Source organism: Rhea pennata, chromosome 2 (genome assembly GCF_028389875.1).
Source record: "Rhea pennata isolate bPtePen1 chromosome 2, bPtePen1.pri, whole genome shotgun sequence".
In the NCBI taxonomy this organism is placed as follows: Eukaryota; Metazoa; Chordata; class Aves; order Rheiformes; family Rheidae; genus Rhea; species Rhea pennata.
Window position 1 is genome coordinate 38,845,750 of NC_084664.1, and position 19,465 is coordinate 38,865,214.

Genomic DNA, 19,465 nt, shown 5'->3' on the forward strand with positions numbered 1-19,465 from the left:
TACAGAAGGATGAATTTTGGATGAAATAAGCAAAATCAAGTTTCTTATAAGAGACTTGTGACAGCCATTTTTTTCCAGTAACTTTACTTTTACTTATGATTTACAGATAGTAGCAAGTCCCTACACATGCGTAAAGCCTAGCTGCATTTCAAACCTTTTCTACACAGTATGCTCCCTTCAATCATTTCACTGTAAAAATTCATCATAGGTCTGGAAGGATTAGAAAATATTTCTCTTGTTGTATGTGGAAAAAAATTGAAACCTTTCTGACAACAGCTGCCAGACTTCTTAAATCTATCTAGAAAATTAGATACTGGACACGAAATGAGCACAATAGAAATCTTTAGCATTTAAAAATCTTATAAAATAGTAAGAATTCAGCTGTTATGAAAGTTTACAGTCTCTAACCAACTAGTTCTATTTTAAGTGTTTAATACACCCTCAACTGACCTTTCAAAGTAGATATCTTTCATAAGAAAATAGAATCTTATTTCTTGCCTCATGTAATCCAAGTGATGCTAATGAAAACTAGTTCTATTTAAAAACAAATTAGGTTCAGTCATCCAGAATATAACAGATTTCAATCTCATTTCCATCACAGACTGTGCATACAAGGAGAAATTCATTATTTATACAGACTTTTCACTCAGCTGATGTCAATGTACTTTTAAGTAATTAAGTAATTTTAAGTTAATAAGTCTCCAAGCAGACAGAACACTATTTCTGTCGTAGCAGTTATTCTAGACTCCAGTCTAAGGTGCTATTTTTAACACTCTCTATACCTGTATTCCTGCTTAGGTTTTCTGTTTTCGTCACTGATGCAGAGACCCTAGTGTGGAGCTGCCAGCATATAAAGAGCATACAACTGTGTAATGACTAGTAGTCAACTGCTGCTGAGTATTCAGGAAAGTATCTTCCCCTCTTTATAAAGAGCCAGTGCTGTTCAGTTCTGCTGTTCAGTTAGGTCCCGATCACTGCACAGGCAAGACTGTCGACCTCCACACATAAGTGGCTAATGCACAGTGACAGGGTAGTCATTTCAAATTAGCAACATCAACATCTTAACAAAATCAAAGTATCCGGTTGGAAGACTGTTTAAGAAACAACCCCAAACAACAGCAAGTGTTGCAATACTAGCAACAGAGTTTGTTAATATTACCATTCAGTGTAACACTTTGTGTCAGAAACTGGACATTTCAACAGCTTACAGAGAGGCAGGAATAACAATTCTGTGTAGCTTCTGGTTCTGCCCAGCTTACAGAAAGAGAAAGCCAATACGCTACAGAGGCGACATCCAGCTTCACAGATCTTCATGTCCATATTCGATAAAGCAATTCTTATGGGAAGCTTCTAATATAACTAGCACACTTTCCCAAACACAAGTTGTGTGAAGCATACACCTCTGACTACGTCTAAGAGAGGGTGGATAGCCAAATTCAGTAGCTCTTGACAAAAAATACCAAACTCAGCAAGAGCAAACAAATGGCGCCTATGACGTCCTATTTTATCAGTAAAAAAGTTACAAGTGTCACAGAAATCTCAAACTCTGAGCATCAGAAATACTTTTTTGGGAGCAAAAAAATGTTTGTATCAATAGAGGTATTCCATCCACAGCTTCTACCTCAGTTTAACATCTATCTTTTCAGACTGTCTGTGTGAGTTCTGGAATCTAAACTAAATTTCAAAATCATAACAATATGACTGGATCAATATAACTTCAGAGTTGATTCACCTTATGGTGAAAGCCCTACATTCATGGGGATCAAGATCCTAAATGCATACGACAGAGTTTGTTCTGAGGTTTGGTCAGCTGGTTAAGAGGGTTTTGTGCGCATGTTTTGAAGGAAACAGCATGCTTAGAAGTGTTTTAATTCCCTAGTTCTAAATCAGATTTTATACCAACAGCCTAAATGGTAACAGCGTACAATTAACCGAGTCAGTTACTCTATTTCCCCTGACTTCACACATTTATTAGCTCTGAAACTGAGAGAATTTAACAAAAACGGTGTACATCGCTGCATTTACCAAGTCCACTGCGACACAGCTACTTGCCCAAGATTACTAAATCTGATGTCTCACAGCTCAGAGGCGTGGACAGCTTCCCTCACGGCTACCTCTACGGAAATTTTGCACGAGAACAGATTTATACCCTTATAAGATCGGGGACCCGGCAGAGCTACATCCTGCTTGAGAAGCTGGCATAACGTGACCGTTCTTCCCCTTACTATAAATACCGCAGAAAATGCCTTAAAAAGCCGGGTCAGGTCAAGCATCGTCTCTAGGATAATTACAGCACCGCGAATAAAGCTTTGCAGACTCGCACAAAAGTGACTAAACCATCGCCCCCCTCGATTTCAAGGTGAGGGCAGGAAAAGGCACCTTCAAAACGGGCGGCGGAGGAGGAGAAGGGGGGGGGAGGAGCCCGCGCAAGCGGCCGGGGCGAGGCCCCGGGGAGCAGCGCTGCCGCCGCCGCGGGGACGCGCGGCCCCGCCGCCCCCGGCCCCAGGCCGCCATGTTGCGCGGCGCGGTAGCCGCCGCCGCAGGTGCGCGCAGCCTCCCGCCGCCGATGCGCGGCGCCGCCCGGGCATCGCCGCGGCGCCCGGGGACCGGACCGGCTCCGCGCTGCGCCGCGGCCCCCGGCCCGGCGGCTCGGCCGCGGGGAAGCCGAGGCGAGGCCGGGCAGCCCCGCCGCCCCTCACCGCCGCCCCTCACCGCCGCCAGCGCAGCGCAGCGCAGCGGGGCCGGCCTGGCCGCCGGGGCAAGGGCAGAGGGGAGAAGCCGCCCTGCCCTGCCCTGCCCTGCCCGGCTCCGTGCCGTAGACCCGCGCCGCGCCGCGCCGCTCCGTACCTCACGGCGCCTCCCGCTCCGCTCCGCTCCGCTCCGCTCCTCACAGCGCTGCGCTCTGGCGGCGGCGGCGGCCCCTGGCGGCGGGAGCAGGCGCAGCCGCCGCCGAACAGCTCCGCGCGGCGAGTCCCGGCCGGTGCCGCGGCGGAGAGCGCGGCGGTGATGCGACCCCGGACCCGCGTGTCCCTCCGCCAGCGGCGGGTGGGGGGGGGCGAGGGGATGGCGGGGAGGGGGGGATGACGGCATCGAAGACACCGCAGCGCTTATGGACGAGTAACTCTCGCTTAGCGTGGGACGCGGCAGGAGAAGAAGGAACAAGCCCAGGCCCACGTCCCGAGAAGCCTCCGCTCACCGCGGCGGGCGGCGGAGGGTCCGCAGGTCCGCGCAGGCCTGGGAGTCGTGGACGGGCTTCGGACCCTGCTCTCCTCAAACCTAGCAGCAGACCGGAATTTGCAACTTCATTCGGTGACCAGCAGGGAAAATCAATTTGCTGTTCCCAGTCCGACGTGCAGTGGGCAGATGCGAAACATTGCAACGCTTTGCACCTTTCCGGGGGCATGCCAGCAGCCCGGGCAAGGGCTGGCCTCAAAGTCGGCACTCAGGCCAGCGCTTCTGATCCAAAAGCAGGGGCATCACGGAGCCCCCGGTGTTCCAGGATCTTCTGCTATGTGTTTTAGACAAGACCTTTGATTTCCTGTACTGTTATCAGAGTTAAGGATGTTTTGCAATCAAAAGAATAGGAGAAAAAAAGGCTGGATATCTCCTGCTGAAAATATCCGACTAAAAGAGTGACTTGAATCGATATTGAAAAGCTGGGAAGTTTATACCAGTCAAATGGAGACAAGTCAAACATAACAGGCCAAACTCCTTGCTCTGGAATTACACCCAGTTTGAACCACGTCATATACAGCTTGCTTCTTAAAATTGAAAAAATAGCTGATGAAAAGAGCAGGTGCAGTTTTAAAAGGGTTTTAAAATGGTATCCTATAACACACCACTTACATTACCCCTATCATGCTCACTTAGATGACTAAGTCTGTTCTCCTAATTACGCTAGAGATGATTATGGCTGAATATAATCTACCTAAGAATAATTAGGCTGTCTACAGAATGACTGCAGGCTGCTTAAGCAGAAATATTCGATGCTTACACTCTGCAAGCTGCCACGACCTGTGGAAAGCAGCAAGGACGAGCGGCTGGAGCAGGGTCCTGGGAATCAAGGGACCTCAGGCGTATGTCGTTTTGCCATAACCTTGCTGCCTGGCTTTGGATAAATCTTGTAACTTTATGGCAATTAAACCACCTCATAAATGACACAGGGTGAGCATTTACTCGCAGCTGCATCTTTGGAATCTTTGAATGGAAATTGCTATGTAGATAGAAAATATATAATTATTATATTTCGGACAAAGTTATAACCTATTGATTATTTGCTCTTTTTCTTTAATAACATGACAGCAGAGTTTATGACTATACAAAACATGGGTTCTTTTTCTTGCAAAAGATGGGTTCCTAGCAGGATGCAAAGTCAGAAAAGGAAAGTAGGAAGAACACATCTCTAGAGAACAGAAAGTCAAAATACTTGATGTTTCCTGTACGAAAGGAAGAAACCGAAGGCAAACATAGAAACACATAGTTTGTATTTGTATTTTTATTTTTCTTTGAAAAAAGTCCTTAGAGACCAAAGCCTATTCAGCAGAATGAGAGTCCCATATCCTCTAGATGCTGCAGCGCTAATCTCTTTGATCCATCATTTCCAAAATACTTCCCTCTGTAATTCAGAGAGAGTAGCACATAGGGATACAATCTCTAGGACTAATTTTCTCAGAAAATAGTGTTTGGAGGGATAGGTGTCAGCTTAATGCACAGAATAAAAAAGTCAATTTTTTGAAATCATATTAAAAAAAATCATGATAGATGTTTGTGAAATGGTTGTATGGCCAAAAATAATAATAATTAAAAAAAAACTCCTGTTGGTATTCTTTTTTAATATTTCAAGCCATCTTCTTAGGCCTATTCTGCTCTCTGATGGAACACTGATTCAGAGCACATAAAAATCAGATGAATTGGAACCGTACAGAACAAATTTAGCTGGTTGCTTCTAATTCAGGATTCTGAGCCTATACTCATAAGGGCATTCTGCTAAACTTAAGACGTGTTACAGGAGCAAAAATTTCTCAAATACAGAGGAGTTCACCCTGTATATCACTGGAAAACCCTGCAAGCCCCTAGGATAATAATCATATATGTTTTTTTTGTAGTTAGGACAGCAGAGCAGAAGAGTACTTCTGCCACACCAGAGAGGGCTTCGTCCATAATAAAGAAAGATAGAGGGTGGCAGGTGCAATATTCTGATGTGAAATAAAGATGTCACCTGCTAGGCTCAGTGAATACTCCAAACGATGAAGAGAAAAGAAACCCTAGCTGCAGCCTCTTTATCCAATTATACCATTGAAGATTAATCTATGCAAATGCGAACAGGCTGCAGCTGTACGTAAGATGTCATTGCAGGCACAATGGCAGGCTTAAATGTCAGACTCTTACTCACACACCACAGTAATTCATTTCTCTATTATATAAAATGACATAACAGAACACAACGGCTTAACCAGTGTCACGTGGATAGAAGAAAAGAGCGTGCTCCAAGGACCTTGGGCACAGTGCTAGACCCTCGATGACTGGAAACCTATCAGACCCAGCACTGAACCACTCAACCAAGCTATTGCATTACCATTCACAAAGGCTGCCTTTTCTGGTGTAATGGCAGGATTTAGCAAAAAGCATCAATCTGTTATTTTATCTTCATCATTTTTATAGTTTTCTTTGCTGTAGCTCATAATACTACAATCGGTGAGAACATGTTTATTTTCATAGCAGTAAAAGGTATTATAGGACTTTTTTATTATTGGCTCATAAAACCTGTGTGTCTGGAGCTTTTTCAATATATTAGAGGAGCATTTGTCACAGAGAGGCTAAAGCAGTTGACAATAAGATTGATTAAGATTCATAATAATAATAGTGAAGATGGGTGGAAGAAGGAAATTTGTCATCCTGAGAAAATAAACCAGTACTGGTAAAGAAGAATCAGAAAATACAAGGACAACAGTATTCTTTTGTTATTCAACGATCCTGTTTATCTTCACATATACTATGATTGCTCTGATGCTCCCTGTGCAGAAATGTTTGTAACCGACTAGTGAACTGGAAGGGGGGTCTGAATCAGCTGTGGTCTAAGCATCATATATTTTTAAGTAATGCAACTTCTATATTGTTATTCTTAAAGAAGTTGTATCAAAACTTAAGCATAGTGTTTTTCTCAGCTTAGTATTCTTCATAAAATCACGACAGCTTAAACATTAAGGCATAGAACAAAAAATAGTTGTGGTGTTATACAGGTGGTGCAGGCATCTGTTAAGGTGATGGCACACCTGAAGCCTATTTCTGTCCTATTCTAGTGTCATGTCTGAATAATCCACGTGTAAATTGCTGCAAATTAATTCACGGCACCTAGAGATGAAAAGATTGGACAGCGATACAAGAGACAGAAAATGCCACTCTGTGATTTATCGGCCATCTGGTGCAGTATAGATGGCACTCATTCAAAGGAGGTTATAGTCTTCTGATTAGTTACCACAGCAACAGGTCTGCTGAGTACACTTGAGTCATGCAGGTGTCAGCAAGCTTTTTTCCCTCTCACACGCATCATATGCTGGGGACTGTTGGCTGTAGCATGTCCTCCCTTGGCTAGATATGCTTTTGCTGCAGCATTTTCTGTTACGTAATTGTTCTGCTTTTCAGGGGGCTTAAAAATAATTTTTTAAAAAAGCCGCCCAAGGTTTATTTTCGTTAAGATAAAATGTCCTGACTCCAAAAAGCCCTCAATGATTAAGTCACTTTTCTCATACACAAAAGTAGTAGATACCTACAGGTTGGAAGTGATGTCTGGTAACAGTAATATTTCATTTTGGCTTGAAGTATTTAAGTAAAACAAGAAAGCCTATTTGGTTCTATCACTTTTGAAATGATAGGAAAAAAATATATTAAAAAGTTTCCATGACTGTTTCCTTCTTATAAAAGCCCAAAGTTACATAAATGTTAATAGGAGGTGGGAAAAAAATAACATAGCTCTTCAAACTATGCGGAACATTTCACATTGGTTGTCTGCTATTCCTGGTATACACATGTTAACAAAGAAATAGCAACAATAACAAAAAGATCCAAAGCGTCCGGAGGGACTGGCTTGTCTCTGCGTCGCCCTCCCAGAGCTGCCTGCTCAAGGAGCAAGGTGCGACGGTTCGGAGTCACCAGAAGCTTATTAATTCCCGTATCACTTTGGGTCCTGCAGCTGGGCATGCCTCCGCACAGCCCCACCGCCGTGCGAACGGCCAGGCCCGGCTGTGAAACGGTGCCGCAGCGGCAGGCTCGGCCCGCGTTAGCGATAAGGGTATCTGCCACGAAACGAACAGGAGCGCAGGCTGGCTCTGCTCCGCAGGGGCTCGCCTTGGAGTTCGTGCCCATCCGCCGGCTGCAAGAGGAGCGCTGCACGTCCGGGAGCTTGGCTTCAGACTCAGCTCTGCAGAGCGATGGGGTTATTTCAGAGTGCAAGCCCGCGTCGCGGATGTCCCTGCAGCCACCTTAGACAACAGGCTTTAACCTAATTAGTAACAGCAACAAGAGCAACGAGGACACGGCAGCGTGGGCTTCTGCGAGGGCTGGAATAGCACATCCAAATGTAGACTCTCACCTTCTGTTAAAAGGAACATCACTAGCCTTATCTTTCTAAGCAAGTATCAAGGTCAGAGCAAAAAAAGGTCTTGCTAAGAGCAAAATCCAGCGGATCAGTATTTTCTTTATGCCCCTATTAGTCTGTTAGCTATAGCCATATAATTCCATATCCAGAGATGGATATTGGGTCATTAATAATATTTTGCTATGGATATAAGGAATGAAAACTTGATCTTTAAAAACATATCCTGATGAATTAAAGAGACCAGAGCTAAGCTGCGTCATTGATTCCCAGAGGGACAGCAGGCCAAAACACAAAAGAAAATAGGTATTCCTTGTTCATCTTTCAGGGAAGTTGTTAGAAAAGGAATAATCAACTGCTTTAAAGAAATTTCAGTGACAGTAAAATATAAGAGGATGGGATTGATTTAATGCTTTCAGTCTGAATGTCAGATGAGGAATCAATTATCTTGTGTCATTTAATCTCCTTAAGCAGGCCATCACACAACCAAAAACTAGAAGCATTCAATCTAATATGAAGAGCAGCTTTTAACGATAGTTAGCATCAACCTCATAGAATTTTTAAACCAGAGGAAAACATAACTGGGATTTAGGGAGCCCGGAAGAGTTGCCTGCACTGATTTTCAGCAGTCAGATCCTAATATTTTAAAAGTTGCTTTGTTCATTGTTATTTGCCTGATAGACTGGCATAGAAGTTACAAGCAAAGAAAAAAATAACATGTGCTAGTGGTCACGTACAATGCTTCCAACTGTGCACAAGGACAGTAAAAGCTCCAGGACACAATTTCTCCCTGTTGCCACTTACACAGCTCAGTACAGCCCTTGTAGCTGCATTGCAAGAGGGGAGACAAAGAAAGCTAAGCAATAAGGAGATCATATACCTGGAATTGCTCCTACATCCATAATGTGTCAATAACAGATTAAAAAAATAATTAACAAGCCAAAAAGCTTGTAAAAATAAACCAACAGAGGTTTTAGTGTTTCTCCAGTGAAGGTCCTACCCAGCTGAACCACTCCTAGCCCTCCATCAGGAACACAGCCTTCAGAAACCTCATGCAAAATTATCATCAAATATGTTGATGTTTCAAACTGCCATGTCTTTTAGAAGTAGATTTCTCAGATAAACTAAGCTGTAAACATTTTACATCATTTAGAGAGGCAGAAATACCACAAGGCTGCCAACTGGTGGAACCTGCAGCTAAACCAGTCTGCCTTTGGAGCGGAGGCTCCCAGAAAGGAAAAGGTGAAGCTGAGGAGGCTCCTGCCTGAATGCCCTTCAGCAAGAGCTGATAATGAAGGTTCCTGTTCCTGTAACAGATACAGAGCTTCCTACTGAGTTCTTAGTTAGCATTTCTTCAGTGAAACTGTTGACATACTCAAGCACGAATACAAAAATAGTAGCAGGATACTAAGGAAAGACTATCATTTTTTCAAGGAGCTGTTTTTTCTAGGTACCAGGAGAAAACTAGGGCACAGAATGGTAAGCATCATGATTAACTTTCAGGGGAGGATAAAATTATCCAGGTTTATACAAACATAAGCATTTTTTTCTGTCTTTTTTTTTTCTGTTACCAGAAATGACTCTGATGAAAATATATGAAGTTCCTCACCTGACTTTGGTCTGATGACTTTCACTGTTACTTAAAAACAAAATTTACCTATTCTGACTACTCCTTCATGGACCTTGGAAGTCCAAATTTAAACTCTGGTAATAAGCATAAAATCCACATACGAACTGGCTGAAATAGTGATTCTAATCAAAGTCAGATCAATATCCAGCCTTATAATTCGCAGTGTTCATCCTTTGTGATTCTCGCGCTGCCCTGTGTGCTTCCATTGTCTGTTACTGTCTTTCCCCCAGATTTACCCCTTTACTCAGAACATCCTGGGGCAACAAACTCTCCATTATGCTGATAGTCACCTGCCATCTGAAACTAGGATCTCTGGATCAAGGGATAGACCTTCTTGTCTCTAATAACAGAGACTCTGGGCCAGGGCAGCACGCACAGCAAAGACAATTGTAATTTGAAGGCAGATTTGAACAACATATTTTTATACCAAAGTGCTCTGGAAACATGCCATGGGTCATTTAGGTTCTAAATGTCACAAACAACAAAACTATGGTAGCAGCTTGTTTGATATGTACTTAACACTGCAATTTTATGACCTTGTCATTCATACACAGCGCTCAGCAAAACAAGTCTATACTGGGAATGTTGCTGACAGCACAATGAGAGAAGGTACTGAGAAGCAGAGAAAGACTCAAGACCCAATAACGTGACTTTTTTTTTTTTTTTTAATTTCAAATTTCAGCACTGTTTGCCTTGTCAGTTGATCTCCAAGAAGAAAGCTTTAAAAAACATTTCAGACTATAAGCAACATTCCTGATGCATTGCCAAAAGCTATCTTGTGTCGCTGCATTGCGTATCAAAAATTTTCAGATAAAATGAGCTCTGAATGCTGTTCCTGCACTTACAGAAGGCAGCAACTCCCACTGTAATTGGTAGGTAGCAGCTCTGAATGACAGGCTGCAGTTCTAAAGAGCATCAGCATGTTTCTTCCTATATAACCACAAAACAATAAGGAATACTTGAAGCAGGCTATACATTGTAAAAGGAATGATCCTGTAGATGCTCGTATCACTGTTTTGAACCATTGTCACTTTTTCAAGTGCTGCATTTTGCATCAGGTGTGGGTTCATTTGAGAAATTTTCATGGGAAATGCACATTTTACACCCAAGCTTGAGAAGTGTTGCCAAGCGGCACCGAAGTGCCAGTGCTCCTCCTCCTCCATGGGCAGGCAGCTGCCTGCCTCCGCTCTGTAGCAGGTAGACAGACAGCTCCTGCTGACAGTGCAGCTGTTTCCCCCATGGATTAACAGCAGATGCAATCAAGGGCAAGACAGGCAGGTGCTATTTCTACCCAAGAAATCCCATCATCTTTATAGATTTTGATGATAGCAAGTGGTAGTAGAGCTGAAGTTGCTTCTCAGGTCTGCTAGAGATTCTGCACTTGTGAAAACAATTTTTAGTTCAATTTCAGAAATTTAACACAGCTACCAAGAAAAGTGCTAAGAAAAAAACCCTGCCCACTCACCTACTCTAAGTCTACACACAGTGCACCAGGTAAGCATCTTTGTGCCACAGCTTTAATATACTGCTGACATTAATAAATCAACTTGTACAAGTTTATTGAAAGTTATTTTTATAAAATGCTTTAAAATTTTGAGTAGAAATAAGACAATACATCATTTTGTTTCACAATATCCACTAACTCTTTTAATAAAACAGAAATGACACTTAGCTCTTACTCTACACATACAGTGGGACTCCTTATTTACCTATTTATACCAATATAAATGATCCTATTTAAATATTTGGCCAGGAGATCAGGGCCAAGTTTTATTTCATTTGAGCCAGATGCTCAAACAGGGTTGCTAAATACTGCAAATTGATCTAAAACCCTGACAAACCCAGTTCAAGCCTCAACTCCTCTCTCCCAAGAGGCATACACCCAACAGTACTTGTTTTGTTTGGTCAGGTACCTGCCAGTTCCCACATACTAAACAAAATTGCTTTAACAACAACTTCTTATCCTAGCAGTCCTCCTTAGCTAAGGCTATGCTAACTATCTAGGCTCCCCCATGCAGTTAAAGGAAAAAAGATAGGCATCACTTTTTGATGAGGCATCTATCGTGATATAACATGAACAATACAAATGGAATGAATCTTACTCGGGGTCCTTAGAGTAGGTTCATGCTCTGAGGGCTGTATCAGAAAGCAAGACACCCAGTACAAAAATGAATACACAGCCTTGGGACAGCTGAAGTCAGGCAAACTCCATCTCAGTAAGCGATGGGAAATGGGAGAAATAAAACCATGATTTGTAAGCAGAGGTAAATAAGAAATGATTGTTCATTATTTTTGTAATATAAGAGTCAAGACAGGCAAGAAGCTTAAAAATCAAGGGGGAAGTATTTTCATACACAGTTCTACAGTGAAACTCACTGCCAGAGAACATTATGGAAGCAAAAGTATGAAAGGACTCGAGAAAATGAGATAGTTTCAAAAATATAAAGGCTCTTGAAACAAAAACATGCGTCCATAATTGTCCATAATATTAAACAGGCCACAAGTCACAAAGCAATAGCTACTTAACAACCTCCGTCCTCAAAAAAAAAAAAATGCAAAAAGCCCTACACCCAAAAAGCCTGCTACACACTCAAGCTCATTTTTACTTTGTTCTCCCAAACATTCACTACTGACTGCTGTCAGAAGAGACAGCAATCTTTAGCCAGTTCTTAATGCTCTGTCCACATGAAGCTGAACTAATAAAATAGTTTTCTAATACTTGCTTGCACCACTAGAGGGCATGGAATCAATTTGCTCATCGATGTTGAGAACTTTGTAGTCTCACTTGGCAATTCTCCAGTATTAGTGCATTGCACTAATCCCCATTTCACACAACTGCATTTGCCCTGTGTCCCTCTATTGCCTTAAGCAATGCCTTTCACGCAAAAACACAGTCTTCAGAGGCCCTTTTGTCAGAGACACCAAAACAGGCTATCCAATTCCTTCTGCAGGGAAGCTTTGCCCTCCCATTTAGCCATTATCCATGGGTTCCTGTCTGCTTTTTCTTCCATTCCAGGCGCAGCTCAAAACACACACACAAAAAGAGTTGAAATCTTCATACTCTCTACCCCTCCAGAAATAGCACCATAATATTTTTATACCTTGCATATTTTGCTAGAAAGTAATTTTATTACTTAAAAGTTGGTTTGTATACTATCTGCGAAAATACTGCAAAGAAGCAAGGACAGACAAGTTCTGCAACTCAATAACAAAGCGGCAGGCCAATGCAAGGGGTTTTCCAGGGCCAGGTTTATCTTTCTGTCATCATACCTCTTGCTCCTCTGCAGCTGAGAAGAGCTATACATTTGCAACATTTTATCTTAAAGATCTCGTTCAGAACTTGAGGAGAAAGGTGTAGTTTTTCTGTATGAATGCAAGCTCCAAGTTTCCAAACAAACACTGAAAAAAAAAAGAACATCACCTTTGCACTGCAGCACAACTTGCTATTTTTTAGATTACATACATTTCCTAGAATGTTACTGACACAGAGGGAAAAAAATAAAAACAAACGAAAGATGAAATTTCAACTCCTACTTAACTCCATCATTTTAAAAATACACAATTATTGCTATGGTTGGTAATGCTCTCCCTTTAGAAGAGCAAAATCAGTACAGAAGAGTTGCTCTTTCTGTACAGCTTTGAATTGGTTGCTAAGCTGAAGAAGCAGATGCTGATGCTTTCTAGTACGTCTTTCCAAAAATCTTCAGAAAAAAAGTGAAATCAGTACATTGCTTTTCAAGCACTGACTTACACAAGGAACAAGGCCAAGAAATTAAGCTACAGCCAGGAAGTTATGCATTAAGGACTCACTGAAAATGACTTTAACATACATACATATATTCATACACATATTCACACACACACACACACACAAAAAGACACTGAACTCTGGATTTTGATTTTCAAAGTGTGTGATATCTGGGAAGTTTGTTTCATTTCTGAAAAATAAGTTAATACAAAAGTTAAAAAAATTCACATACACATCTGCTGCATGAGAGGAGGTACATTTTCATACTTCAAAATAGTTTAAACATTTATACATAACAAATTCTTTCATATAAAAAAGAATGTTTCTTTGCCAACAGCAACTGTCAGCTCGAAAATAATGAATCAAGGAGAGAACCAGATATTCTCCAAGTCACTGCCATTTTTGCATCATAAGAAATTATGCCACATTTTTCTACAGCTCATCATGCTTATATGTGAATTCCCTTGCAGATATAAATCCATCACTGTCTTCATCTTCTTTATCAAATATGTCTTCAACCAAAGCATCATGCTGGGTGTCATTTACCACTGCTCCATGCTTTTCAAATTCTTTCTTCAAATAAATTTTCACCTGTTACACAAAGGTTGAGTTAATATTTGGTAGGCTTATGAAAGAATTACTTCTCTGTAGTGTAAGAGAGGGCCACAAAGTGGGTGGTAGTATTATAAGATAGACACCTTCCTCCCTAGGTCATTTTCAAAATAATACTTGTTTGATTATGTAGCCCTGTTCAGTAATGAAAGTGTCTTTAGTAATAAGAGGCAATACAACTAGCAAATAAGTTGTCATAGCTTTAGTGTACTTGATTGAAAAAATGAGTGAGGAAGAGGGAGATGGAGAAAATTGGAAGGTGGCAACTGCTAGGCTCATCCCACTCCATCCCACTCTAACTGTCCAGCAAAGACTTCTTGGATGTCTTATCATTCACAGCAAGCATATTAATAGTTAGCCTAATGCTCCTTAGTTCCAGCTACCTCATAATTCTGTGCATTACCCAATAAATAATTGCCTTAAGTGCTGCTCTGTGGATAGTAAGTGTTGCCTGAACAAGAGTGACCAAAGGGCAGAGGTAATTACAGCTTGTATATGTTAAGATGCCACTTGACACTTCACCTAGTGCTAAAATCTGGCTCTAAGCATTTAGATATTTCCATAACAGGATAAAGTTTAGCTTATCTTCCCCTTTTCACTATCTCACCCTGTAGGTTTGTTAGCAAGGAAAGTAACCCACTCACCTCTTGCTTGGATAGTTTCCAATCATCATTAAGATCCATCTCTTGGAATGACTCATGAGATCTTGGTCCATTCCTAATTTCCAACAAGTCAATGTTGAATATCAGTGTGCTCTCAGGTGGAATTTTTCCTGCCCAAAACATTAAACATGGAGACAAGTTAAAAACAATTACGCATTCAGTGTCATACAACAGCTGTATGCCTCCAAGCAAAGTTCTTCTAATCCTATTTGCTATTTGAACCACTGAGGACAGATATCCATAACAGTGAGCAGCGTGACTACTTCAAATTGTAGCCTAGACTTCAGGCAGCCCCTACAGCACATATGCAATTTTAGATGTGACTAGTTTTGACAGAGACTGCTATGGGTTGATGCAAACCCGTATTACGCAAGCACTGTCACAGGTTTACGATGCAAGGTTCTGGGATCTGTTCATCACAGCCAGAGTTAAAGTCACCAAAGACAGCCTGTAGGCCACTACTACATCACACAGCCACAAGTGATAGAGCAGTAAGAAGAAGGGAGAATTCAGTCCTCTTGAAACAACCTCATCTCCCCAGTACCCAAATTCCTTGCCACTGCCATTTGACCCTTTGCATCTGGTATACTGCTACTGGAGAAAAACCTCTTTCAATGGAAAACAACAAACAGGCAGGAATGCTGTCTGTATCATGTAGCTCTCTTCGGGCTGCTTTCCCGCTCACCAAGTGATTTCAGTTTATCATGCACTGGCTTTTACAACAGTGCGATATCCCTTCATATTAATGACTGAAGCTACTACCATAGACCTTTTCGCACATCACTTGCCTCCCCATATTCAGAGGCTGAACAGAAGCAAAAAATATAATTCTTTATTATCTGGCACTTCAAAAATATTCCTACACCTTGAAAAGATGGGCATAAGAACTAATCTTCATATACAATTTTGGAGCTGTGGTGTTAAAAATACCCTGAACTGCAGCAACAGGCAAGTTTGTAGATTTACAGCATGAAAAAATAAGCAGATACTTCTGGAAATATAGCCCACAGCAACATGCTCAGGGTCTGGCACTCAGATAATATTTCTAAGGGTTGCAGAATAAGGCATCTGATTCATCACTGCAGTCAGTCAGCAATCAAGGCATCAGGATGCAGGTTTGTAAAATCATGTGTGTTCTGAGGAAGTATGGAGAAAATTAAATACCTCTGTCTTCCAGGGCATCACTCAAAAACAGCAACATTCAGACAAATACTTCAAGACTTTCCTAAAGCAAGTAATTTCTTAGGCAGCCAGCAGTGTTCACTCTTTCAACCTTTCTGCATTAAACACATGTGATGCTTGCAAGTCTTTGAAGACTAACTGTAGTGCTTTGCATATAAGTCTATGCAACTGATTCTCTAACGTTATGTTACTAGGTGATCACTGCAGCATTTTATATATTTTTGTGGTAAAACGTACAGCTACACCCAACACACAGGCAACTGGCCACCAAAAGTTTCCTGTTCTCTGCCGGAAATAAAATTACTTCTAATACAAAATTACTTCTAATATTATCTCTTGAACTCCAAACTAAGGCTTCTAGAAAAAAAATTTTTTTTAAAAAAGGATAATTCCAAGAAAAGAGCATATAGAGTACACTGCCACTACTTAACCTATGTTCCTTCCTACTTACCAGAGGAAGCAGACATTCTCATCCCTAAAACAGTTTCAGGTTAATGGGAGAGGACATACCAGTCAGAATTGTATATCCTGAAGCATTTATCCTTTCTGCTTTAAAACCTTGCATTACCTTAGGTCATTTCTGACCACTTTTATCATTACAAAATATTCTTAATAATCACTTCAAAAAACAAACAAACAAAAAGCCCACTCCAAAACAAATCTCACAGAGCAAAGTAACCTTGCCATGTTATTCAAACTGTCACTCATTTGACTACTAATTCCAGATCTGACCCTCCCATTAAGAGAGGGATCTGGAAGTGTCTGAGAGGAAAAAAACACAAACGCACACTGTTAGCAGTAGACAGTTTGAGAAAACACTACTACTAAGTATTAAACAAGACACAAACCACTTTCAGTAGATGTCAGTATGACTCCCCACGTAGCCCGCATTATGGATTAGTTATTGTAGATAACAGGCACTGCTTAAACTGAGAATACCTAAAAGAGGGAAAGGATTAAATTCCCCTCATGGAGAAATAAATGGTAACTTTTCACTGTATGATTAAGGACATGAGAGGATGGGTAGCAGCAAAGGGAGTTTCTCTAGGTTCTAAAAACCCACAAACAAGAATGAAGCCTGTATATGTGCATTCATGAAGTATTACCGCAGACACCGATGCAGCAGCCAAGAAGTCAACAGTTACCTAAAGCAGAGCACTGTTGGGTATAGCTCTAACAGAAAAGAAGCTCAGTACATGCAGCACAGTAGCCATCATCAGTTCTAGGTTTTTTTTCCTGCATTCACCACCCAACCACTTAATGGATATTTCTGCAAAAAAATGTTTGTGAGAAAGAGTACCTGTATCAACTTCTCTTATTTAGTGCAACTCAGCCGGAAAGCTTAAGAACTTGCTAACCTCTTAGACTAAAGACAGTAACAGTAAAATACATGGATAAGAATAGATTAAAGTAAGGAGAGGACTTCAGGTGTTTTACCTTTTCCCTCTTTTCCATAAGCAAGGGATGGTGGAATAGTTAGCTTTCGCTTCTCTCCCACACACATGTCTTTCAAACCTTTGTCCCAGCCTTTGATAGCTTCCCTTATGCCAAGTGTAAACCACATAGGCTGACCATTGTTATGCTTGTGGCTAGAAGAGAATGGAATACAACACTTAGTCTTTGAAAAACAAGCACCATAACAGCTGCGTGGAGTAGACAGAAGATATTCACAGCACAGAGATAAGTAATAATGTAATAACAGCATATACAGGCTGTTTATGACAACAATGAGCCACCTAGATCCCCACTCTCATTTTCCTGATCATTGATTTTCACTTCGTAACTGATCAGACTACAGAAGCATTCCTACTTAACACATACATTCAAGGCTGTGTTCATTCCTTGGTAAACTGCAAATTAAAAACTAGTTTCTAAGACTTGGTTGCATCTACAGTTTACCCTGTCCCATGCTTAGAAGCATCAGTAACATCTCTTTTGAAAACAATCATTAGGGGAAAAAATGTCTACACAACAGACAGTTTAGAATAGAAATAGATACATGCAAAATGCTTAATTTTAAAATAGACAGATCATCCCCCTTTTTCTTGTTTATCCAGGTAGTACACAAGGACTATCTCCACTATGCTGGAAGGCACAGAATTTTAACTACAGTCAAAAAGCTCCACTTACCAGCCATGCAAGAAAGGTGCTTAACAAGAAAAAAGAGCACTTACAGAAGTTAGCAGCAACAACTTAGAATGTCACTAGAATTCCTTTTAGAGAGGCAGGTTAGCTACAAGAGAAAATTAGTGAGGTTTTAGTTTAAATTGTCTACAAAAGAGTGAACATGCAAAACACAGCCCTTTCCGTATGTTTTCCACAAAAGCATACTTCAGACACAGTCTAGTCACATACTTGAGCATTTTGCTGTCTCCCACTATTAGCACTTCATTGATGTTTTACAGGAAAGGCAACATTAGCAAGTCTTTGCAGACTCTTAAACTCCTTTGAACTTCTGATTCTTATTCCTACTTACTTTACAGTTGTCCTGGTATGTTGATTTGTCTGGTCTGGGGCAGGTGAAGAATATGCCATTTCAGTAGTGAAAAGGTATCACTGTTCTATCAGCACCAGAAGGATTTTTTTTTCTGAACTAGAGGCAGAGGTCTCCTCTAAAAGTTTTCCTTAGAAATTAGAAAGAGATCTGTGCACAGCACAAATTGTGCACCTAATAAACCACTCAAATCATACCAAAACCTGTATCTAAACCGTAGAAGACAGTGTCTAACATCTCCTTCCTGTAAAAAAATATAATCTACTTTCAAGGACTAACCAGAAAACAGAAGCTAAATGTTAATTCACCGTGTTAATTTACTAACAAATGAAAAACGAGGATAAATTTTGAACGTGCATGCATTGCTTTTATTTTCCTCATAATCTCTGCACACATATGAACTTAATTATGTTTTTTTATTTTAAAAATAAAACATAGCAAATAAACATTTTTATTAAAAAAAACCGCCTTCAACATAGCATTCCTCGCAGGACAATATCGCAGGCCACCGTTTTGCAGTTAGGTTGCAGGCCACTGCGTGTAAGCCCAGACTGAAGAAACACTGATAGAAGGCGCCGGCCGCTTTAAAACAGATAGATACATGTTTGAGGGCAAGCCTCCCCCAGCTCGAAGGCCAGGCTCCCAGGGCTAGGTACTTACGTGGAGTGAAACATGGAGCCATCCCTCTCCAGGAAGCCCTCGTAGTGCACCAGCATCATGTCCCCCCACTTGGTCCTCCTGTGGCAGAGGAACGGCTTCTGCAGCACCTCCACCTTCACGTCGGCCGCGGGGATCAGCGCCGCGGCCGCGCAGCCCAGCATCGCGCCGAGCAGCGCCGCTCGCAGCGCCGCCATCGCTGCCCCACAGCCGGGCCCCCGCCCGCCTCACCGCCGCCGGCCAGCCATCCCGCCCCGGTAACGGCCGTAACGGCTCTCCGCAACAGCGCCCTGCCCCGCGCGCAGCCCCCTCGCGCCCGCCCAGCAGACGTGGCACAGGCCCTCACAGCTGGCGGCTCCCGGCTTCTAAGGGGGCAGGACCGGGGGTAGAGTGCGCCCTCTGATTGGCTTACCTCAGAGCGAGCCCAGCAGCAGCAGCCTCCCATTGGGTTGTGCGCTTGTCTGTCCCTCGCTGTGACCAATCGGCAGCGGAGGCTCTCGCGGAGCCGCCTCCTGGAGGAGGTGGGCGGGCCTCGGCGCTCCAGGAAGCGAACGTTAGCGATCCGGGGAACCCCGTGGAGCCCTCGCACAATAGAGCCGGCTCCTGCCGGCCGCCGATTGGGCAGCGCCCCCAGGGACCGAGCACTTCTATTGGCTGTGCAAGGCCACCTGCTTTGGGCGGGTTACGGCGCCTCCCTCTTTCTCTTGTTGATCACGTGGGTTGCGATTCTCAGAACCTTTCTGCGCTTCCGTAGCGCCGCGAAGCCATTCTTCGGAGCGGCAGCGCCGCGGGTGCTGCGTCAGGAGCGTGGCGGTGGGGGGCCGGCTCGGCGGCGGGGGCCGGGGCCAAGGAGGGCGGGTGGCGCCCCGCTATGGCCCTGGGTGCCGGC

The 19,465-nt window shown here is 42.5% G+C and overlaps 2 protein-coding genes across 3 annotated transcripts in view; both read right to left on the minus strand.

The window, feature by feature from the left end:
* The window catches only part of SCRN1 (secernin 1), a 36,981-nt gene extending 34,084 nt beyond the window's left edge, over positions 1-2,897 (minus strand). Inside the window, exon 1 of one of the 2 annotated variants that reach the window (XM_062569267.1) lies at positions 2,848-2,897. The gene's annotated coding sequence lies outside the window, so the exon portion shown is untranslated. Of the gene's footprint in view, positions 1-2,712; positions 2,791-2,847 lie in introns of those variants that run through there. The other variant, XM_062569268.1, reaches the window with a different exon arrangement.
* A 10,217-nt stretch (positions 2,898-13,114) lies between these two features.
* On the minus strand, positions 13,115-18,924 carry FKBP14 (FKBP prolyl isomerase 14). The gene is made up of 4 exons (XM_062569269.1): positions 18,580-18,924; positions 16,863-17,014; positions 14,226-14,353; positions 13,115-13,560 (listed from the first exon to the last, which is right to left on the minus strand). Exons 1-4 carry the CDS (start codon positions 18,771-18,773, stop codon positions 13,402-13,404), a joined length of 633 nt encoding a protein of 210 aa, XP_062425253.1. The 5' UTR covers positions 18,774-18,924; the 3' UTR covers positions 13,115-13,401.
* Positions 18,925-19,465: the final 541 nt, after the last annotated feature.